The sequence below is a fragment of the Oncorhynchus mykiss genome, chromosome 2 (genome assembly GCF_013265735.2).
Source record: "Oncorhynchus mykiss isolate Arlee chromosome 2, USDA_OmykA_1.1, whole genome shotgun sequence".
NCBI classification, from domain to species: domain Eukaryota; kingdom Metazoa; phylum Chordata; class Actinopteri; order Salmoniformes; family Salmonidae; genus Oncorhynchus; species Oncorhynchus mykiss.
This window is the reverse complement of record NC_048566.1, coordinates 92,083,121-92,108,387: the sequence shown is the minus strand read 5'-3', so window position 1 is coordinate 92,108,387 and position 25,267 is coordinate 92,083,121. Positions and strand designations below refer to the sequence as shown.

Sequence of the window (25,267 nt, the reverse complement as noted above, 5' to 3'; positions counted from 1 at the left end):
TATCAATTAAACATTTGTAGACAAACTGGAATTAAAATCACACTAGATCACTGGCACAAAATATTCATCTCCTTCAAATGTTGATATTTTGTTGTGTTGACAACCAAACACAACTCAATGTCACTTTTGCAAATACAATAAATAACTTGTTGACAAGTTAATAGACTATCAAATGATATGTTGGATTCACATCTCCAACTAAACCAAAAATACAAGTAAAACAATAGGATTAAGCCAGTGGCTCAGATGAAACTATCCAAGCATTAGATACAGTGCATTCGGAAAGTATTCAGACCCCTTGACTTTTTCCACATTTTCTTACATTACAACCTTTTTCTAAAATTGATAAAAATGTTTTTTTTCTCCTCATCAATCTACACACAATACTCCATCATTACAAAGCAAAAACAAGTTCTTCACATTTTTTGAAAATGTATATAAAAAAAACCCTGGAAATATCACATTTAGATAAGTATTCAGACCCTTTACTCAGTACTTTGTTGAAGCAACTTTGGCATAGATTACAGCCTCGAGTCTTCTTGGATATGACACTACAAGCTTGGCACACCTGTATTTGTTGAGTTTCTCCCATTCTTATCTGCAGATCCTCTCAAGCTCTGTCAGGTTGCATGGGGAGTGTTGCTGCAGAGCTATTATTAGGTCTCTCCAGAGATGTTTGATCGGGTTCAAGTCCGGGCTCTGGCTGGGCCATTCGAGGACCTTCAGAGACTAGTCCCGAAGACACTCCTGCGTTATCTTGGCTGTGTGCTTAGGGTTGTTGTCCTGTTGGAAGGTGAAACTTTGTCCTAGTCTGAGGTCCTGAACGCTCTGGAGCGGGTTTTCATCAAGGATCTCTCTGTACTTTGCTCCGTTCAGCTTTCCCCCGATCCTAACTAGTCTCCCAATCCCTGCTGCTGAAAAACATCCCCACAGCATGACGCTGCCACCACCATGCTTCACCGTAGGGATGGTACCAGGTTTCCTCCAGGCGTTATGCTTGGCATTAAGGCTAAATAGTTCAATATTGGTTTCATCAGACCAGAGAATCTTGTTTCTCATGGTCTGAGTCCTTTAGTTGCCTTTTGGCAAACTCCAAGCGGGCTGTCATGTACCTTTTACTGAGGAGTGGCTCCCCTCTGGCCAGTCTACCATAAAGGCCCGATTGGTCGAGTGCTGCAGAGATGGTTGTCCTTTTGGAAGGTTCTCACATCTCCACAGAGAAACTCTGGAGCTCTGTCTTGGTCACCTTCTTAACCAAGGCCCTTCTCCCCCGATTGCTCAGTTTGGCTAGGTGGCCAAGCTCTAGGAAAAATCTAGGTGGTTCCAAACTTCTTCCATTTAAGAATGATGGAGGTCACTGTGTTCTTGGGGACCTTCATTGCTGCAGAAATGTTTTGGTACCCTTCCCCAGATCTGTGCCTCGACACAATCCTGTGTCGGAGCTCTATGGACAATTCTTTCGACCTCATGGCTTGGTTTTTGCTCTGACATGCACTGTAAACTGTGGATACTTATATAAACGGGTATGTGCCTTTCCAAATCATGTCCAATCAATTGAATTTACCACAGGTGGACACCAATCAAGTTTTTGAAACACCTCAAGGATGATCAATGGAAACAGGATGCACCTGAGCTCAATTTTGAGACTCATAGCAAAGGGTCTGAATAATTACGTAAATAAGGTATTTCTGGTTTTTATTTGTAATAAATTTGCAAACATTTAAAAAAACCTGTTCTCACTTTTTCATTATGGGGTGGAGTGAGTGGCGCAGAACTCTAAAGCACTGCATCTCAGTGCAAGAGGCGTCACTATAGTGCCTGGTTCAAATTCAGGCTGTATCACATCCGGCTGTGATTGGGAGTCCCATGTGATATGGGAGTCCCACATCCGGCTGTGATTGGGAGTCCCATGATTGGGAGTCCCCGGACGACGCTTGGCGCACAATTGGCCAAGCGTCGTCCGGATTTGGCCGGAGTAGGCCATCATTGTAAATAAGAATTTGTTCTTAACTGACTTGCCTAGTTACATTTTTTAAAATAAAGATGATGGGGGATGGAGAGAGAAAACACTGCTCTCTCTTCCCCCTCAGGGTGAAATAGATACTTATCAGGACCAACCTCAAAAGGTAAAGGGAGTAATTCATCAGCTTTCCTGTAGTGGTATCATGTCAGTAGCATGCCTTAGGAACAGCCAGACAATGGGGTTTAGTGAAGCGTAAGCTCCTCACACTTTGGAATAAAGCTGTAACGTAACAAAATGTGGAAAAAGTCAAGAGGTCTGAATACTTTCAGAATGACCTGTACATCTCCTTTAAATGTTGATATTTGGTTGCATAGTCAATGTATCACAATTCAATACGACTTTTGTAAGTACAGTAGATAGCCTTAACTTTAGACTATCTTACAAACTAATGTAACAACCTTAAAATGAGTGACTTATCCATGGCCATATCTTGAGGTTACTGTAACTGTAAAAGTCTTATTATGTAATCATAGAACGCATGCATGGTCAAGATAGCATGCAAAGGTCGCAGGTCTGTGGAGATCTTCACAATATAAATATGTCAGAATCTCCAACAGCATTGATCACTTGCACTATGTACTTGTAATGTAATCTCAACTGCCATCCAGGTCATTTGATTCTGCTGGATGAAGCACAGTGAAAACACATTAAGTTGCTGTATAAATACAAAACATCTGATATTGTATTCCCATGTGAATTTGGTTGTGCTTTTAGATGGTTGAAAAGATAGTGATAATACATAGGGAATTGAACAAACTTCTGGCGGTCTTTTTGACTGGGTGAATAACGGTAGACATCTGACTGTGTCAACCAAAAATGACCCACATTTCTACAGTACGTTCAAATGACGTTTAAAAAAAAAAAGTTTACTCAATCGTTAATCTCGGCACCCAGAACAAAATTGCTCAATTGTTGATGCATGTGTCTCATGAATCATCCATTGGCCCAATAAGCATCAATGGGAGGTGATTTGTATCTTGGCATGTGGGTGGGTACACTACTCACAACACATTTGACTGAGGTCATTGCTCAGTCTGGTCTCCAGCGTAGATATAATCAATTCCCTATTATTACATTATTCCAGTTGCTTGAGGCCCTGGGCCATCAGGCTGTGGAATATGATATTGTTGGAGACTTTCCCAGCGTGATGACTGTCTGTCAGCGTTGCACCAGGAGGAGGATTGGGAACTATCCAGCTAGTCTGAGTCCCATTTCCAATGACGAATAGCCCTCTTGTCAATAATGCCCTGAGGGACCATAATTGCCATGGATCATTCAGGAGACATGTCAGTGTGTGTTGTTGCACAAATGCCAAGAAGAGAATAGGGGTGATATGTGGGGAAAATCTGTTATTTAGATTTTTCATTTGATTTCAAATGATTTTACATGTGAGAGAATAGCTGTAGATACAATAGGGAATAACATTATTAGGTAAGATATTATTACAGATGAAAATGACAACTTTTGCTAAGTCCATCACATTTACATTGATGTGAACACTGAAACGTTGTGTAATGTGCCCTGCTCATGTCAAATAAAACCTGTATTCACAAGCCTATTGTCTTGTAAACACGTCACTTCCCTCCCTTATACTACCTTGTAGTAAAATTCACTGGGCATGTTTTGTTAGTGTTTACAACCCCAAAAATACCAATAAAAATCACTACAGTCTTGAAGTTAACATTTCAGGAGATAGTAGGAGAAGATTCAAGGGTGCTGTTTCCAGGTCTTGATTAGATGTTGGTCTCCATAGTGAACACCAGAGTAATTGTAAGGTAGCATAAATAAGTGGGTCCTGCAGGGTTGATCTCAGTGGTACAGGTAAAGGGGAAAAAACTATGTAATAACTGATGAACATCGTTATATACAATTGTTTCCAACAGGCAGTGTTGATTAATCACACAGGGGGTTGGTGACACCAGACCCAACCCCCTCTATTGGAGCTGGGTAGTGAGGCTGCAGGGAGGCGCTGCTCTAGAACACAGTGACATAGTGACTCAGCTGACAGGAGGGGGGAACATGTAGTATCAGAAGTATCTGAGTTGGGTTCAGGATCAGGGACAGGATCAGGTTCAGTTTCAGGATCAGGTTCAGGATCAGGTTCAGTTTCAGGATCAGGTTCAGGATCAGGGACAGGATCAGGATCAGGTTCAGAATCAGGGACAGGATCAGTGACAGGATCAGGTTCAGGGATAGGATCAGGACCAGGATCAGGGACAGGGATAGGATTGTGTTCAGGGACAGGATTAGGATCAGGGACAGGATCAGGTTCAGGGATAGGATCAGGACCAGGATCAGGGACAGGATCAGGTTCAGGATCAGGATCAGGTTCAGGATTAGAGACAGGATCAGGATCAGGGACAGGATCAGCATCAGGGACAGGATCAGGATCAGGTTCAGGGACAGGATCAGGATGTGTCAGGCAGCAGCAGTTATTGGTAGAATACTGATGAAGGGGTGTTATTCCTCATACTACCCGTCCTGTATCCACAGAACTCGCACTGTCTGCTTTGCCATCAAGTGTGGAAAACCCAATCACCTTTTATCCTACTAGGATTACTTGCAGGAAAGGCTGCCAAATAGTTCTGTAGAGAATGATAAGGCAACCTAACGGCCAACTCTGCCAAAACGATACCAACAACTAATTGGCACTGAACAGCCAGACTCAATTAACCTGAGGCATTCTATCATGCCTAGCCTGTCTGTCTAGTTACCAATCTGCTCCTCTGTAGGCCTGTCTGTTTAGTTCCCAATCTGCTCCTCTGTAGGCCTGTCTGTCTAGTTCCCAATCTGCTCCTCTGTCGGCCTGTCTGTCTAGTTCCCAATCTGCTCCTCTGTAGGCCTGTCTGTCTAGTTCCCAATCTGCTCCTCTGTCGGCCTGTCTGTCTAGTTACCAATCTGCTCCTCTGTAGGCCTGTCTGTCTAGTTCCCAATCTGCTCCTCTGTCGGCCTGTCTGTCTAGTTACCAATCTGCTCCTCTGTCAGCCTGTCTGTCTAGTTCCCAATCTGCTCCTCTGTAGGCCTGTCTGTCTAGTTCCCAATCTGCTCCTCTGTAGGCCTGTCTGTCTAGTTCTCAATCTGCTCCTCTGTCGGCCTGTCTGTCTAGTTCCCAATCTTCACCCACAAGTTCACCACCGGGTTCCACCACCGGTTCACCCACAGGTTCATCCATTGGTTCACCACTGGGTTCCACCACAGGTTCACCACCGGGTTTCACCACAGGTTCACCACCGGGTTTCACCACAGGTTCACCACCGGGTTCCACCCACTGGTTCATCCATTGGTTCACCTAAAGGTTCACCTAAAGGTTCACCCACAGGTTCACGCACAGGTTCACGCAAAGACTGTTAAACAGCCACCACTAACATGTATGTATATGTATGTATGTATATACTGTACTCGATACCATCTATTGCATCTTGCCTATGCCGTTCTGTACCATCACTCATTCATATATCTTTATGTACATATTCTTTATCCCTTTACACTTGTGTGTATAAGGTAGTAGTTTTGGAATTGTTAGGTTAGATTACTCGTTGGTTATTACTGCATTGTCGGAACTAGAAGCACAAGCATTTCGCTACATTCGCATTAACATCTGCTAACCATGTGTATGTGACAAATACATTTGATTTGATTTGAGGTTCACACACAGGTTCACCACCGGGTAAAAACAGCATCACTCAAATTAATAAGAGCAACACTGAAGATTCAGCTCTGGTACACCTGAGGCCAGATGGGAGTCCACAGAGAGACAACAGGTAGACTGTCTTGGACATATATTTTTTTCTCATTTAGACATCAATTCGGTACTGTGTGGTTCCCCAGACCTGGCATATACAGTACGTATGAGATGCAGCCTGTCTTGCACTCAAAAAGTTCAGTCAGTGATGATTTCAAAGAATGTGTGAATGAATGCTACGAGTCAGATGTATATACCTCCAGCTAATACAAAGGTGTGATGTAGGAGATTGTCCACATAAGCAGAAAAGAGAAAGGTGCCATGCATGTACTCGATCCCAGTGATGTTGTGACAAGGGAATGTGTCATTTATGTGATAACGACTGTTTATGAGAGTGCTAAGCCAAGGCATTGATGGGCTTTGCGATGCTGGAGAGAGGCCAGACAATAAAGAGCAGTCAGGATCAGTAGAGCTGGTCTCCACTGACTCTCTGCAGTCAGGATCAGTAGAGCTGGTCTCCACTGACTCTCTGCATTGTCGGATGCTTCGCTCCCTGGGAGTCTCGCTACATTATCAGTGATCATCAAAGGCACTGTCAAGAAAATTTGAAACTGGGGTTTCCAGAGGCTGAAACTGGGGCTTCCAGACGCTGCCTGCAACGCTAGACACATCTAAATGAGACAGGCTTATTAATTCTTCAAAAGCCACCAAGCTTCCTTTTCCCCAAGACTCATTTTGGTACACTTAAAAAGTGTAGAAACTCAGTTTGTGTACATTTTACTTGAGGTAAACCTGCGAGACTGTTTTATGCTTATGGGGTCAAAAAAAGAACCTTGCACAATGCACATTTATGTACAGTGTGAAATGTGAAATCTAAAGTGTGAAATCTACATCCCAACTGTCTGAAACATCAAAGCTTTAGTTATCTTTATGATTGCAAAGTAGATAGACTCTTTAAACAAGAGAGAAGAAGCCAGTACTTCAAAATGCACATAATTTAATACCACCCAATATATAATTGGTGAATTAATTTGAACACGAGAGGCTTTAATAATCGTCATGTTTGTACTTAGAGTAGTTCTCCCTCTCTATTCCTCTCGCTCTCTCTCTCTCTCTCTCGCTCTCTCTCTCTCTCTCACTCTCTCGCTCTCTCTCGCTCTCTCTCGCTCTCTCTCGCTCTCTCTCGCTCTCTCTCGCTCTCTCAGCAAAAATCAAATAATCTTGAGAAAATCTTGTTGACCATTTCATTAGTTCTGCGGTGTGCTTCTCTTCCCAGTAGTAGCATTTCAGCACAAGCTCAGGCCCAGTTTCAGCAGTGTCACTTTCAGAAATGAGTCCATCAAGACTGTAGGCATAAACTATTCTCTAATTCAGCTAGAAGAGCACTTTGGAAGGGATGATGAAGATGCAGATAAGCTCTGGACCTCCCTCTCCACAGGAAGATATAATGGTCTTCTCCTTACCTGGAGAGATGAGTGTATTTCTACCAGGGGCTGTCCCCTCTTACAAAGCCCATTAAGTCAGAGTGGTTTTTGAAAATGTCACAAAAAAAAAGGGAACTGTTAATCTCAATAACTTGAAAATAATAATAATTTAATTTGGTGGGTGGGTGCTGGTATTTGTCCAATTTCACACATGCACAAGTGTGTATTAATTAACACGTGTGAATTGGAGAATTGGAATGACTCAACCTGACAAAGGAACTGAAACAGAGCTCATTCCAAACCGACAGGTCATTTATTCTACACTCCAATTCCCGACGCATGCAGTAACTCAATTTTCCCATTTTTGGTAAGTTAGTCTAGTCAGCTATCTAAACTTGCTGACCAGACACACCAGGCACGTGCCCATTTGCCCTGACCTCCAGGGGGCCCCCATTGATTTAGTTAGTCTCACACAGATATCATATTAACATGGCAGAAGTCTTGGAAAAATGTGTAGAATTGCGGGAAATTATCTTAAAAACTGCAAAAATATTTCTCCACCTTATGGCAAAATGTGTAGAATTGCAGCAAACTTGCTGTGAAATTAGTTATAAAATTACAAACTCTCTAAAAATCTGCCTAGGGCCTCAAAAATGCTAGGACACACACTCCCTCCCTCCCTCCTGACCTTCTCACACCTCCTCTCTACTCCATGCCTGGAGCCAGACTCTTGTGTTGTTTACCTCAGAGAAGCTGGTACTTGGCATAAAGAAGAGGCTCCAGTGGATTCTGTGCTCCGCCTGCCAATGGACTCTTTTGATCAGCCGCCAGGTGATGACAGACAGGTGATAATCTCTCTGTCCCTTTCTATCTTATTCCCTTTCTATTTGTTTTTGTATTCTGTATTCTCTCTCTTTTATACTCTCTCTCCTATTCAATTAAATTCAAAGGGCTTTATTGGCATGGGAAACATATGTTTAAAGGAATAGACATCTCAAATGTCATTTTATGGCTATATACAGTGTTATAATGATGTGCAAACATCCCCCCACTTCCTCTCTCCTTCTCCCTGATCTGGAATGTGAGCACACAGGCTTTGGTTCCTGTTGTCTGTCCTGTAGGAAGAACAGCTGTTTGCATGAATCTTTAATGCACATTGTTCATTCGCCCACATCAGTGTATCTCCATTCTAGCAGATGTATATCTGTATCCCCTCATTCTCACTTTAAACAACTTCAAGAGCTGGTTATTCATAGTGCTGAAATCTGTATTCACTCATCGTTTTTCTATTCTATGGGGATTGCTCAAATTGAACTTGACTTGATCATTAAAATGTTTTAAAAGCTTTTCAACAACTTGCAAGTGGTAGTGAGACAAAGTAAGATTAAGAATAACAATTTCTTCAAAATATAACAATCACATCTGCATTTACCTAAAGTGTGAGAGTATTAGTTGCTTTTGTTTGTCCATAAATATAATAGGGAAAAGGGGATACCTAGTCAGTTGTATAGGGAAGGGGGATACCTAGTCAGTTGTATAGGGAAAGGGGGATACCTAGTCAGTTGTATAGGGAAATGGGATACCTAGTCAGTTGTATAGGGAAAGGGGATACCTAGTCAGTTGTATAGGGAAAGGGGATACCTAGTCAGTTGTATAGGGAAAGGGGATACCTAGTCAGTTGTATAGGGAAAGGGGGACACCTAGTCAGTTGTATAGGGAAAGGGGGGATACCTAGTCAGTTGTATAGGGAAAGGGGATACCTAGTCAGTTGTATAGGGAAAGGTGATACCTAGTCAGTTGTATAGGGAAAGGGGGACACCTAGTCAGTTGTATAGGGAAAGGGGGGATACCTAGTCAGTTGTATAGGGAAAGGGGATACCTAGTCAGTTGTATAGGGAAAGGTGATACCTAGTCAGTTGTATAGGGAAATGGGATACCTAGTCAGTTGTTCAACTGAATGCATTCAACTGAAATGTGTCTTCCACATTTAACCAAACGCCTCTGAATTAAAGAGTTGCGGTGGGCTGCCTTAATCCACATCCGCGTGGGTTAACTGCAGTGGGTTAACTGCCTTGCTCAGGGGCAGAACGACAGATTTTTCCCCTTGTCAGCTCGCCCAACGCTCTAACCACTAGGCTACCAGTCAAACATATTTATTTTGCCGCATGATGGGGCTGTGTGCTTAACCCTGTGTTGTTGCCCGCAGCAAGTCAACATACAAGCCTGATGGTATAGGGATGCCTCACTGCACTGAGATGCTCTCGTACAAAGAGCAAATTAGTTGACTTTCCTTTGGGATGTAGTTCAGTGGATTTTTCAAAGACTACTTGGTATAGTCTTATTACTACTGTATACGTGTGTGTCTGGTGTTGAAAGGACTTTTCTGCTAACCGGCCAGTTATCCTTCCAGGTAAAAGGACTTAAGCCGTCCCAGGCTCATCATGGCAAATATCCAAAAGCATAGATGGAAATAAAAATGTTCTTATTATTGTAGAAGAGGCTTATTACTGAAGAAATCAATCCAAAATGCATTCATGGCAGTTAGGCATATATCAGAAGACATACCTGCTTACTAAAGTCAATTTACTTTGTGGGTTGTAGGAGAGCCTAGGCTGGCGTCATAGATGGATACATTAATGGCTCTGTCATTAGTTGTGGCGGACTGTGAAAACAAGAGCAATGATCAACAACATAACCTCATTACCTTGGTGTTTTCAAAAATCACAAGTTTCGCATGCCTCTTTTCAGAGATTCTGGGATCTTCACAGGGAAGTGAAGGGGCTGAGGGTAAAGGAGAAAGAGGGTGGTCCACAAGGCCCATCTCATTATTCAGAGAGACACTCGAGGCCACCGGAAAAGCGCACTTCATTGTTTTTGTCGAACTCGGTCCGGCTTTATGGCGTGTTCAGTTCTTAGGGCCTCAGCTAGTGGAGAGATAATGGTAGTGGTGTGGCTGGGCCAGACGTAAAGAGAGAGAGACAATCTGATCACCTCACCCTGTTTCATACACAGTGCTGCCTGACCTCAACACAGTATTCTGATATTAACTCACAGCCATAGACATACCATTGATATATTGTCTTTCCTCACAGTATAAATGTTACTGCAGGACTTCATTAAAAAGCCATTACCAGGGACTTTATGTCATGGATTTTGGCCAAAACAAAAAGAGAAATGTAGACTAAAGTAGATATATACTGGTAATGACATTAGAAAGACACTCTTTAACCTGTTGAGTGTAGGGGGCAGTATTTTGATGTTTGAATGAAAAACATACCCAAATGAAACTGCCTATTTATCAGGCCCAGAATCTAGAATATGCATATAATTAAAAAACACTCTAAAATTTCCAAAACTGTCAAAATATTGTCTGTGAGTATAACAGAACTGATATTGCAGGCGAAAACCTGAGGAAAATCCAACCCGGGAGTGCTGTTTTTCCTGAAAGCTCTCTGTACCATTGCTTGCCTTCGCTCCATTTAAAGGGATATTAACCAGATTCCTTTTCCTATAGCTTCCACATGTTGTGAACAGTCTTTAGACATAGTTTCAGGCTTTTATTTTGAAAAAATGAGCGAGAAAGAGCACACAGCGTCATTGTATGGCTGGTTGCCAGCAGCGTTTTGCATGCGCAACAGTTTGGAGCAGACATTTTCTCTCTCTCTCCTATTGAAGAAGGTACAGTCCGGTTGAAATATTATTGATTATATATTGTATATTGTAAAAACAACCTGAGGATTGATTATAAAAAAACGTTTGACATGTTTCTACGAACTTTACGGATACTATTTGGAATTTTTGTCTGCCCGATCGTGACCGCTCGAGCCTGTGAACATAACGCGCCAAACAAATGGAGGTATTTTGGATATAAAAATAATCTTTATGGAACAAAAGGAACATTTATTGTGCAACTGGGAGTCTCGTGAGTGCAAACATCCGAAGATCATCAAAGGTAAGCGATTCATTTTATTGCTTTTCTGACTTTCATGACCAATCTGTTTGTAATGTTTTGTCTGCTGAGAGAGATGTCCTTACATAAACGCTTGGTATGCTTTCGCCAAAAGGCTTTTTTGAAATCTGACACGCCAGGTGGATTAACAACAAGCTAAACTGTGTTTTGCTATATTGTACTTGTGATTTCATGAAAATGTTATATTTTTAATAATTTAATTTTAATTTTGCGCTGTGCAATTCAGCGGATGTTGACGAAAATGATCCCGCTAACGGGATGGGTGTATCAAGAAGTTAACCACACGTCTGATACATACAGTAGAACATTTCAAACCCACACATATTACGGTAATATCACACACTTAAAAATGCAGTGATGCTCAGGCTAATCCTTAAGCTGTTGTTTGTTTCCACAAAGTGAAAGGCCACTACAGATTTCTTGAACACACTACTGTCTCTGCCACCCCTTAGTGAAATAGATTCGCTTGTAACTCTGGATGCTACTTCTCTCATCACACTTCTAGAGCTCACAAAGGATTTTTTTGTATTTTACCCCCAATTTCGTGATATCCAATTAGGATCTTGTCTCATCGCTGCAACTCCCCAACGGGCTCAGGAGAGGTGAAGGTCGAGTCATTCGTCCTCCGAAACATGACCTGCCAAACCGCACTTGTTAACACCTGCCCGCTTAACCCGGAAGCCAGCCGCCCCAATGTGTCGGAGGACCTGACGACCAAAATCAGCCGCAGGCGACAAGGAGACGCTAGAGCACCATGTGCCAAGTAAAGCCCCCACCCCCCCCCACCCCCCCGGCCAAATCCTCCCCTAACCCGGACAACACTGGGCCAATTGTGCGCCGCCCTGTAGAACTCCCGGTCACGGCCGGTTGTGACACAGCCTGGGATTGAACCGCGTCTGTAGTGACACCTCAAGCTGCGCCACTCGGAAGGCCCCCGTTAATAGGATCTGTGTCTTCAGAGCTTACAGAGTGAAGCACAAAGTCAGATCCTATTTAAATAGAATGAGTGAAGAATCCACCAAGAGGCTCTTACTTTGTCAGCTTCTCCTTTGTACCAATATGTGTGACCCGCTGGCCGTTTTTTCACAGATCAAACAGTCACGCATCTGAAAAAACAAAAAAAAACAAACTTAGACGTTAGCCTTAAAGCCATAGACACATACCAGACACATTTTCAGCTGGTATCTATCAAATCAGATTGGTTAGCAGATGTTAATGTGAAGGTAGCGAAATGCTTGTGCTTCTAAGTTCCAACAGTGCAGTAATATTTAACAAGTAATCTAACAATTCCTCAACAACTACCGAATACACACAAATCTTAAGGGATGGAATAAGAATATGTACATATATGTACATATAAATATATATATATATAAATATATATATATATAAATATATATATATATGAGCATTATCTATATACTGTATATTGGTGGGGAAGGAGGAATGTGTTATTTTTCCATTAGACTAACTGGGTGATACACAGATACTGGGCACCTGTTCAACTTGTTCAACCTGAGGCCTTCCAGCCCTTCTCCCCAGTTGAAGGTTTTTAGAATGTCATTTGTGCCTAATGGCCACACTCATTAGTGGCATCTCAAAAACATTGTGGTCATTACCGAAACACATTTACAGTGTGACTTCAACCATCAATCACCCTTCATTCCATGGCAGTTGGTTGGCAAAATCTAATTAATGCAATGCCGGAATGTTCTAATAAATCTGTAAAGCGCTATCCTTACACGATCCTTGCTATCATTACACAATCCTTGCTATCATTACACGATCCTTGCTATCCTTACACGATCCTTGCTATCCTTACACGATCCTTGCTATCCTTACACGATCCTTGCTATCCTTACACGATCCTTGCTATCCTTGTTCGGGAGTTGAACGTGCAGGAATAACCAAAATGGACCAAATAAGAAGGTAACAGGTGAGTGAGTCACATAAGGCACCTTTCATAACACCTTTCTGACACTATTTATGACATCTTTTTGAGTGTTGCAGTATCATTCACAACAACCTTCATAACAACTATCTCCATCAGTATTCCATTTTCCAGTGAGCTTGTTTTGACTAGGTATAATTGTAGTCAATGTAGCAAGAAACCTGGTTTGAAGGAAACATCCATCATTGACTCCTACACGCTGACCACAACACCCGCATCGCATGCGCGAGCATTGCAAAATACATTTACACATATGTTATTCAACCATTGCACCCACACTACTCGCACACAGCAATGAGCGTCTGCGTAGCCACACGCTAAAATAGAACTTAGTTTTATTTGTGATGCTTGACGTGCTGCAAGTCCCGCCTCTCCCATCTCCTCATTGGTTTTTAGTATCATATACCCATGTGGGTGATTGAAAGATGAACTGAGGTCCACACTCCAGTCCGGTCATTGGTGGGTAATGCACCTTAAAGTTGGTTGTCAACCACCATATAAAGTCCAAAGAAGAACAAGAATCCTGAAGGAGGAGAGATTACTAGAAACAAACTCGGTTTACCCTTTAATCTGTGGATTATTTTTATAAATGTATTTTATTTCACCGTTATTTAATCAGGTAGGCTAGTTGAGACAAGTTCTCATTTACAACTGCAACCTGGCCAAGATAAAGCAAAGCAGTGCGACACAAACAACAACACAGAGTTACACATGGAATAAAGAAACATAACAGTCAATAACACAATATACTTTTTTTTTGTTGGAGTAGAGGACCTTGTGCATTTCAGGTAAATATGTTGTTATACCAGGACAAATTAGATAGCAACAGCAAGCTAGCTAACTAAATTACCATAAATGTTTAATGCTTTTTTAGACTGCGTGTCCTGATCACGTCTGGTGTGGGTGGACAAAATCAACATGCGTGCGAGCGGTGTGGTCAGCATGTTAGAAAATAGGGATGCAAAGGGGTTCTTCGGCTGTCCCCATAGGAGAACCCTTTTGGTTCGAGGTACAACCCTTTTTGGTTCAAGGTAGACAGCCGAAGAACCCTTTAATTCATAAAGGCCTAAGCTGTTAGGGGGGGTGCTCTCAAACGGCTAGATGTTCTTTACCATTTGGCCATTAAGATTTGCCACCAATGCTCCTCATAGAACACGTCACTGCACTCTATACTCCTCTGTAAACTGGTCATCTCTGTATACCCGTCGCAAGACCCACTGGTTGATGCTTATTTATAAAACCCTCTATCTGAGATATCTACTGCAGTCCTCATCCCCCACATACAATGCCCGTTCAGCCAGTCACATTCTGTTAAAGGTCCCCAAAGCACACACATCCCTGGGTTGCTCCACTTATCAATTCACTTTAGCTAGCGACTGGAACGAGCTGCAAAAACACTCAAACTGGACAGTCTCTTCATTCAATGACTCATTCATGGACACTTACTGACAGTTGTGTATGCTTTGCGCAATGTATTGTTGTCTTTACTTTCTTGACCTTTGTGCTGTTGACTGTGCCCAATAATGTTTGTACCAGGTTTTGTGCTGCTACCATGTTGTGTTGCTACCATGTTGTTGTTATGTTGTGTTGCTGCCTTGCTATGTTGTTGTCTTTAGGTCTCTCTTTGTGTAGTGTTGTGTTGTCTCTCTTGTCATGATGTGTGTTTTTGTCCTAATATATTTATTTAATTTTTCTTATTTTTAATTCCTTTCGCCGTCGCCGCAGGAGGCCTTTTGCCTTTTGGTAGGCCGTCATTGTAAATAAGAATTTGTTCTTAACTGACTTGCCTAGTTAAATAAATGTTAAATATAAATAAATAAATAGACACACAATGAATAACACATTCATGAATGTCAAAAAAAGTGTCCAAAAAATAAATCATAAGGTTTGGAAGTGTCTGTCTTAAATCTAGGAGATATAAGAAAGCTAGGGAAATATATATCTTTACACATCTTTACCGCTACGGCACAAGTCGGCCATGGACCATAGCTGCTAAGAGATTGAACCCACCAGGCAAGAAGAGAAGAAAGGTGTTCATTGAGCCCATAGCTTATGAGGAGGACTGGTCTGTTTTCAAAGGGGACACAGTTGAGATTCTCTCTGGGAAAGACAAAGGAAAGCCCTTATTTTTGTTAGCACAAAACAACCTCCATACTTCCACTAATTTGCATGGTTTACCTTCAGATGAAGGTTTATATACTGTATATACAGTGCCTTGCGAAAGTATTCGGCCACCTTGAACTTTGCGACCTTTTGCCACATTTCAGGCTTCAAACATAAAGATATAAAACTGTATTTTTTTGTGAAGAATCAACAACAAGTGGGACACAATCATGAAGTGGAACGACATTTATTGGATATTTCAAACTTTTTTAACAAATCAAAAACTGAAAAATTGGGCGTGCAAAATTATTCAGCCCCTTTACTTTCAGTGCAGCAAACTCTCTCCAGAAGTTCAGTGAGGATCTCTGAATGATCCAATGTTGACCTAAATGACTAATGATGATAAATACAATCCACCTGTGTGTAATCAAGTCTCCGTATAAATGCACCTGCACTGTGATAGTCTCAGAGGTCCGTTAAAAGCGCAGAGAGCATCATGAAGAACAAGGAACACACCAGGCAGATCCGAGATACTGCTGTGAAGAAGTTTAAAGCCGGATTTGGATACAAACATTTCCCAAGCTTTAAACATCCCAAGGAGGACTGTGCAGGCGATAATATTGAAATGGAAGGAGTATCAGACCACTGCAAATCTACCAAGACCTGGCCGTCCCTCTAAACTTTCAGCTCATACAAGGAGAAGACTGATCAGAGATGCAGCCAAGAGGCCCATGATCACTCTGGATGAACTGCAGAGATCTACAGCTGAGGTGGGAGACTCTGTCCATAGGACAACAATCAGTCGTATATTGCACAAATCTGGCCTTTATGGAAGAGTGGCAAGAAGAAAGCCATTTCTTAAAGATATCCATAAAAAGTGTTGTTTAAAGTTTGCCACAAGCCACCTGGGAGACACACCAAACATGTGGAAGAAGGTGCTCTGGTCAGATGAAACCAAAATTGAACTTTTTGGCAACAATGCAAAACGTTATGTTTGGCGTAAAAGCAACACAGCTGAACACACCATCCCCACTCTCAAACATGGTGGTGGCAGCATCATGGTTTGGGCCTGCTTTTCTTCAGCAGGGACAGGGAAGATGGTTAAAATTGATGGGAAGATGGATGGAGCCAAATACAGGACCATTCTGGAAGAAAACCTGATGGAGTCTGCAAAAGACCTGAGACTGGGATGGAGATTTGTCTTCCAACAAGACAATAATCCAAAACATAAAGCAAAATCTACAATGGAATGGTTCAAAAATAAACATATCCAGGTGTTAGAATGGCCAAGTCAAAGTCCAGACCTGAATCCAATCGAGAATCTGTGGAAAGAACTGAAAACTGCTGTTCACAAATGCTCTCCATCCAACCTCACTGAGCTCGAGCTGTTTTGCAAGGAGGAATGGGAAAAAATGTCAGTCTCTCGATGTGCAAAACTGATAGAGACATACCCCAAGTGACTTACAGCTGTAATCGCAGCAAAAGGTGGCGCTACAAAGTATTAACTTAAGGGGGCTGAATAATTTTGCACGCCCAATTTTTCAGTTTTTGATTTGTTAAAAAAGTTTTAAATATCCAATAAATGTCGTTCCACTTCATGATTGTGTCCCACTTGTTGTTGATTCTTCACAAAAAAATACAGTTTTATATCTTTATGTTTGAAGCCTGAAATGTGGCAAAAGGTCGCAAAGTTCAAGGGGGCCGAATACTTTCGCAAGGCACTGTATATAAATATCTCCATACTTCCATTCATTTGTATGGGCTTTGGGTGATGAATTTGATGGGGATTTTTTCATTATGTTACTTCGATCGATGCACCGGTGCGTCAATAGACTCTAGGGGGTTCTGGATTTGGTTGGCACTTTTAAAACATCACGCAAAACCAAAATCGCTCAAGTATAGAATAAAGTTCTGTTATACTATATTCCATTTCACTCTATTCTACAGCTTTTCCACGTCACCTAGCATTAATTTGTCTCTGTACCGGTACGCCCTGTTTACAGCCTCCCTATTGTTATTTTACTGCTGCTCTTTAATTAATTTGTTACTTTTATTATTTATACTTTTAAAGGTATTTTCTTAAAACTGCATTGCTGGTTGAGGGCTTGTAAGTAAGCTTTTCACTGTAAGGTGAAACCTGTTGTATTCCGCGCATTTGACAAATAAACTTTGATTTGATGTCTTTAAGGAAGAAGCATGGAACACTATGGGGTCCACAGTTACCGCTGATAATGAATATATCTGTGAAAGATAACATCAGCAATGGCAGCTTTGATATAGATACAGTTTGACCATGGGAAGTCACACATCTTCTGGTGTGTTTGGGAGAGTTTAACGTGTGAACCAATTAGGACCCAATCCTAACTTGACATCTGCAATCACAGCAAATTTGCGGATTTAAAAAAATCTTGATGTTGAGGCACTTACACACTCACTTGGTGAAGGCTACAGGACGACAAGCCATCTGTCACTAGCAAAAACAGTCATGGGTGGTACTGCTTCCTCTAAAATTAACTCTATGTGGGGAGCTCTTCTAGCACTGAGGTGGACCTGTCAGATCCTCTGAGAAAGTGACGCTGAAAGGCACCCTCGCAAGGCAGCAAACTCGAAAGGCACCCTCGCAAGGCAGCAAACTCGAAAGGCACCCTCGCAAGGCAGCAAACTCGAAAGGCACCCTCGCAAGGCAGCAAACTCGAAAGGCACCCTCGGAAATAAATGTGCATATTAGGCTTTACACCCTACAGTGTTAAAACAACCACTAAAAATGAGTTACTGTAAAATCACAGGTGTTTATTCCTTAACACTGAGAAAGTACAACATCCTCAGCTCTAATAAAGTGTTCATTTAAGTTGGAATTTGCAACACCCATGGTGTAGGGACCCAACACACTTGAGGTGTTAGTTTATCAACACTGAATAGTGTTATTTTAACGTTATTCTGGTGATTCACAGACACACACTAAGAAAGTGTTAAATGTAACACTGTGGGTCTTAAAATTCTGATCTCAAATTTGTTGTGCACCCAACTATAACTTTTGCGAAATCTTCAATTGACATCAAAGCATGACAGAATCTTTTTCCATCTCCTCTACAGATAACTGCCTCTCAGGTATGATATTTGTCAGCGTCACTTTCTCAGATGATCTGACAGGTCCACCTCAGTGCTAGAAGAGCTCCCCACATAGCGCCCTTCCAGCCTGGTCACCGTCTCATTACACCCCACACAGATCAGCAAAGAAAAGGTGGCATAACTATTGATTTTTAAAGTCAATATTTCAGTCAATACACTCCTGTTACGATGCAACTCCAGCCCAGCTTTCGTGGTGAGACTGATAGAAGGGGAACAATAAACAATAAGTTACTTTTGCAATAAGAGCCACAGTTGATAAGTATCCAGTGGCCAGGCCAAACGACATGAAAATAGCCCCAGGTACATCCTTTACCCAAACAAGTTTGCGTCTCAAATGGCACCATATTTCCTACTTAGTGTGCTACTGTTTATTGTTTATTTAACCAGGCAAGTCAGTTAAGAACAAATTCTTATTTACAATGACGGCCAAACCTTAACACGGACGACACTGTGCCAATTGTGCACTGCCCTATGGGACTCCCATAGGCCGGATGTGATACAGCCTGGAATCGAACCAGGGTCTGTAGTGATGCCTCTAGCACTGAGATGCAGTGTCTTAGACCTCTGTGCCACTCAGGAGCCCCCAGGACTGATAGGCCTCTGTTCAAAAGTAATGCACTACAGTGCCTTGCGAAAGTATTCGGCCCCCTTGAACTTTGCGACCTTTTGCCACATTTCAGGCTTCAAACATAAAGACATAAAACTGTATTTTTTTGTGAAGAATCAACAACAAGTGGGACACAATCATGAAGTGGAACGACATTTATTGGATATTTTAAACTTTTTTAACAAATCAAAAACTGAAAAATTGGGCGTGCAAAATTATTCAGCCCCTTTACTTTCAGTGCAGCAAACTCTTTCCAGAAGTTCAGTGAGGATCTCTGAATGATCCAATGTTGACCTAAATGACTAATGATGATAAATACAATCCACCTGTGTGTAATCAAGTCTCCGTATAAATGCACCTGCACTGTGATAGTCTCAGAGGTCCGTTAAAAGCGCAGAGAGCATCATGAAGAACAAGGAACACACCAGGCAGGTCCGAGATACTGTTGTGAAGAAGTTTAAAGCCGGATTTGGATACAAAAAGATTTCCCAAGCTTTAAACATCCCAAGGAGCACTGCGCAAGCGATAATATTGAAATGGAAGGAGTAGCAGACCACTGCAAATCTACCAAGACCTGGCCGTCCCTCTAAACTTTCAGCTCATACAAGGAGAAGAGAGGCCCATGATCACTCTGGATGAACTGCAGAGATCTACAGCTGAGGTGGGAGACTCTGTCCATGGGACAACAATCAGTCGTATATTGCACAAATCTGGCCTTTATGGAAGAGTGGCAAGAAGAAAGCCATTTCTTAAAGATATCCATAAAAAGTGTCGTTTAAAGTTTGCCACAAGCCACCTGGGAGACACACCAAACATGTGGAAGAAGGTGATCTGGTCAGATGAAACCAAAATTGAACTTTTTGGCAACAATGCAAAACGTTATGTTTGGCGTAAAAGGAACACAGTTCATCACCCTGAACACACCATCCCCACTGTCAAACATGGTGGTGGCAGCATCATGGTTTGGGCCTGCTTTTCTTCAGCAGAGATAGGGAAGATGGTTAAAATTGATGGGAAGATGGATGGAGCCAAATACAGGACCATTCTGGAAGAAAACCTGATGGAGTCTGCAAAAGACCTGAGACTGGGACGGAGATTTGTCTTCCAACAAGACAATGATCCAAAACATAAAGCAAAATCTACAATGGAATGGTTCAAAAATAAACTTATCCAGGTGTTAGAATGGCCAAGTCAAAGTCCAGACCTGAATCCAATCGAGAATCTGTGGAAAGAACTGAAAACTGCTGTTCACAAATGCTCTCCATCCAACCTCACTGAGCTTGAGCTGTTTTGCAAGGAGGAATGGGAAAACATTTCAGTCTCTCGATGTGCAAAACTGATAGACATACCCCAAGCAACTTATAGCTGTAATCGCAGCAAATACAAAGTATTAATTTAAGGGGGCTGAATAATTTTGCACGCCCAATTTTTCAGTTTTTGATTTGTTAAAAAAGTTTGAAATATCCAATAAATGTCGTTCCACTTCATGATTGTGTCCCACTTGTTGTTGATTCTTCTCAAAAAAATACAGTTTTATATCTTTATGTTTGAAGCCTGAAATGTGGCAAAAGGTCGCAAAGTTCAAGGGGGCCGAATACTTTCGCAAGGCACTGTATATAGGGAATAGTTTGGCATTTGGGGACACACACCAAAAATTTATGGACAGCGGTCTGACTGACTGTATATCCAATCTGTGATTAAGGTACTTTTTAATTTAAAAAGTGATGCTACAGAACTTTTGTATAATTTCAGCCAGTAGTTTTGAAAGTAACGCTTACGAGACAAAATGTATCCCCAAAAATAGTGCACAATTGTGTACAACGTCATCCATTTCGTTTGATACATCCTGCCAAATGTTGTATTTATTTTGTATCCTGAAACGTGGATGTGGATGTTATGAATTTCAATTTGCACAATATGTTATGAATTTGTAAGTGCTTACGATCCTGTTCAATCTCTTAAGGGATCCCTAAATTATTGTCGAGCACCAGAAAGAGAATATATACTGTGTTCTACTCTACTGTATCTTAGTCTATGCCGCTTTGACGTTGCTCGTCCAAATATTTATATATTCTTAATTCCATTCCCTTACTTTAGATTTGTGTGTATTGTTGTGAAATTGTTAGATATTACTTCTTAGATATTACTGCACTGTTGGAGCTAGAAACACAAGCATTTCGCTACACCTGCAATAACATCTGCTAAACATGTGTATGTGACCAATACAATTTGATTTGATATAGATTTGGCTGTAAGTGAAGCCCAAATTCCCCCTATTTCCTACATAATGCACTACTTTAGACCAGAGCCAATTCTTCCCTTTTGGTCAAAAGTAGTGCACTACATAAAGAATAGGGTGCCATTTGTCTAACACCTCGGTTAGTCCCGGGAGGTGTAGGGGGTCACCAACATATAAGTATCTGGTTTGGCACGTTCTAACACGATATGCTTAGTGGAAGCCGCTCAAATCTGTGCAGTCTGACAGAGAGGAGAACACACCATCTAGGACACAACATAGGATACCATTAGATGATGCTATTATAGGTCGAGCCAGCCACAAACACCCTGGCTGACAGAGGTGAGAGCAGTAGTGCATCATCTCAGTGTAATCTGGCGGGGAGATGAGAGCAGGTTATTCCCACATCGCTGAGAGGAAGGGGATTTGTGTCACCAGCAAAGCCATGATAAAACCCGGGACACAGCATCATCACTCAGGATAAAGCTGTCTCAGTTAGAGGAAAGTGGGTTTTACAATGGAACAGTAGTTCAATGGGACCAACACATACCCATGTTAGCATTTTTACATTACAGCACAAAATGAAGAGGTAATAACATGGTAATAGTAGGGTAAAAGTTATAGTTACCCACAAAGAAAGAGCGAGAGAGCGAGAGCGAGAGAGAAAGAGCAGCATTACAGCACAGAATAGAAGAGCAGAATCTGCTTCAATAGCCCATGCAGCTACATGCATACTCACCTGCCTGCTGTACGTCTCCTGTTGTCAGTGTGAGGAGCGTGAGGGAGTTCTGCCGATGTTCTGTGCTGCACGCTGTCACCAGTTTAAATAATCTCCATGACTCACACAAGAGCAGATCATTGGCTCTCAGAACAGTGCAGTAAACACTCATCATAACGCCGGCTACTAGCCTCTCTCTCTGTCTCTCTGTGTCCATTCCTCTCTCTCTGATCTCCACCTCTCTTTTTCAGCCCTCTCCCTCTCTCTCCACCTCCCTGCCCCTCTCCCTGACTCCCCTCACCAAGGTGTCACTGACTGTGTCTGCACACCCTACTTCTCATTGGTTGTCCATTTTTCCTTCTCCTAACCCTCCTCCCCTTTCCAATTTTCTGTCTTAAAGTCGCAACATATTGAAATGCACCCCTCAGCCTCAACTCCCAGTGGCTTGAGATAAGCCTCTCACTCTCAGTCAGACAGAGATTTAAATCAATCAAAATTCAGCCAAAGAGCATATTTTAAGGTTGTTAAGGGACAGATTTCAGTGATTGTAAAGAGAGTACTGGTGCATGATTGAAAGTAAAGAGCCAAGAGTTACACAGTCCCCGTACTTATTTAGAATTAAAATGTGTCTTTCTACACCTTAAAATGTATATATATACACTACATATTCTACTGTGCCATCCATGGTGTGCTCTCTCTCATGCAATATTTATAATGCCTAGATATGAATCCTAGATTAATGTGTGAATATTGAATAATAACAATGGCAGTGGTGAGGCTTTGTGGTGTAAAGTGCTCCGCTCTGCGTACTCATGGTGTTACTAAGGCATTTCAAATGAGCTGCTGCAGTTTAAATGGAACAGTCTCGTCTAAATCATTCAACACACACCATGTAACAGGCACAGCTAGAACACAACGCCTAGGATATTACATTGCTCGTCTTGAACACAATGACACAAGTGAAGTTCACTGCTGTGCTTTATTTGAAGTGAGGAAACCATGTTATCCTACATACAACAGGAACATCCCCTAAGATGTTGTAATAATATAATATAATGCAATGTTCAAAAGAAGCATGAGGTAAAACGGTAACTCTGATTTTAACAGTCTAGGTTGAAACTTCAGGTTGAGCCCAGGGGTAAATCACCCTGGGGTGAAATTGCCAGCAGTGTGAAAACGCCTCAAGTATACTTTGTCTGCACTCTACGGCAATGTCACCCTCAGCGAGAATAGACAACAAGCTCCGAACAATTACCATGCCTGATTATGAGCGACAGACAGTCTGCTCCGTAGTCTGTTGGTTAAACTGGGGCTCTTTGTGTACTTAGGATATTCTTCATGTGTACTTTGGAAATGAGCTTGACTAAGTTAATGAATAGATGAATAAATACATAAAAAATTAATGTTGTGATATCATGTTCTCTCAAGGGCATCCGTGGATGACTAACTCACCTTGCAACTTAAATCCAGCACTCGGTAAAAACTGGTTGAATCAACTTAGTTTCCACATAATTTCTACCCACCAAAGATCTATTGTGATGATGTAGAATCAATGTGGAAAACTGATTGGATTTGGATAAGTCTTCAACTTAAGGGCATTTTTTTTTTTACCTAAATCCAATGACATGGTGACATTTGTTGTTGATTTCACGTTGAATGCACTTTAGTTGAAAACTCAACCAAATGTAAATCGAAACTAGACGTTGAACTGACGTCTGTGCCCAGTGGGAGGGAGTTTAAAGCAATGGCTGCCTCCCCCTCAAATTTCACCAATAAAATCAAATGGTAAAATGAGGACAGAGGATGGGAGGAAAGCTTTGACAAAAAATGATGGCTTGGTCAACAAACATACGACTATTAACAAACCTGTACTTTACTGACATGCAAAGTGCCATATTATAAAGGAGGTCATGTATGATTTTGACCGTTCTTACAACGCATTTATAGCTGCATCACAATGCATTACACCTGCAGGCTAATCAAAGCCTAACCGACACATTGTATTGATTGCTTTACAACACTCAGTGAGCCATAGCCTTCTTGACAGACAGGTATGTGATTACTAGTCTAGAGGGTCAGGCATTAAAATGTTGGAGGTAAAAGGAGAGGTTAGGAACATCTCTTCTTCTCCAATACACCTTCCTCTGTTGTTCCTGCAATGCATTAGTAATTCCATAGTCAGACTCAAGCCGTCTGACAACCTACAGTCCGTCCAATCACTCTCACAGTAACCTCCAGTCAGTCCAATTACTCTCACAGTTATCTCCAGTCAGTCCAATCACTCTCACAGTAACCTGCAGTCAGTCTAATCACTCTCACAGTATCCTACAGTCAGTCTAATCACTCTCACAGTTATCTCCAGTCAGTCTAATCACTCTCACAGTAACCTCCAGTCCGTCCAATCACTCTCACAGTAACCTCCAGTCCGTCCAATCACTCTCACAGTAACCTCCAGTCCGTCCAATCACTCTCACAGTGTGGAACTAATTTACATGCCATTCTGTCTGCCTGAAAGTCTTCTATATCAGCCTGTCAAGTGATAAAATAGACACTTGTTGGTTAAGAGTCACTCCAAAAATAAATTGTAAATGTAGAGAATCAGAGAAAAGCTTAATTCAGGTTGACAGGACATGTATGTCAATTTTATATTGGCACAACCATGCAGCATTGTAGGGCCATTCAGATTTTCAGAAAAGCCATTTTTGACAGAACATTTTCAAAATGTTGAAAAAATGTTTTTATCCTTTATCCACAGAACAAGTGAATTGTCACTACTGCCATTGTTGGCCGTGGTTATGCCAATGAGCCACCATGACGACCACGTGTATTGGCAGGAATAATAGTGGTCAGATCTGTGTCTGGGTCCCTCTACAAAATGAACAAAACTACTACTTCATTTACTATTCTGATCATGAAAGAGGAATGTTTCCATTGGGTCTTTGAGGCCAAGATGAGAGCAATACATTTTTTTTTCAATCACTTTGGTTACATTTTCAGATGTAAGTGGTATATTTTCAAAACTCTAAGTGCGTGGGTGTGTTGTGAGTGTGGGAAATGTGAGTGTTATTGAGGGTTCATTCAGGTGAAAGATTGTTCGCTATCACATCCATCACAACCCCATGCTAGGCATGCAGGACAATTCAATTTTACAGCCCGCCCATTTCCTCAGGCTTTCAGAGGCCTGGGAATATTCAGGGTTGATAGGATGTTCCCATGGCTTCTTCACATACTAATGCGAGACAACCAGGGTGAAAGTGAATATGTCCTTTCCACAGACCTTGGAGCAAGTGAATATGATATCTTATGATGCTTACCTATCCATTGAATAGCATAATGGAGGAGTGCCCTCAAATTGTGTCAAACTCTACTGTCATGGTTTTAACAGAATTGATTATATACTTTATCTATAGGAATGTAGGACAGG

General features: G+C 41.7%; 1 protein-coding gene across 1 annotated transcript in view; it reads right to left on the bottom strand.

Annotated features, from left to right (window-relative positions):
- The window catches only part of LOC110499798 (alpha-1,3-mannosyl-glycoprotein 4-beta-N-acetylglucosaminyltransferase C), a 30,098-nt gene extending 8,024 nt beyond the window's left edge, over positions 1–22,074 (bottom strand). The window contains exons 1-2 of the mRNA XM_021576866.2: positions 21,865–22,074; positions 12,133–12,205 (exon numbers count right to left, since the gene is read on the bottom strand). Of these exons, the coding sequence (XP_021432541.2) occupies position 12,133 (1 nt within the window). The 5' untranslated portion in view covers positions 12,134–12,205; positions 21,865–22,074. The remainder of the gene's footprint in view (positions 1–12,132; positions 12,206–21,864) is intronic.
- Positions 22,075–25,267: the final 3,193 nt, after the last annotated feature.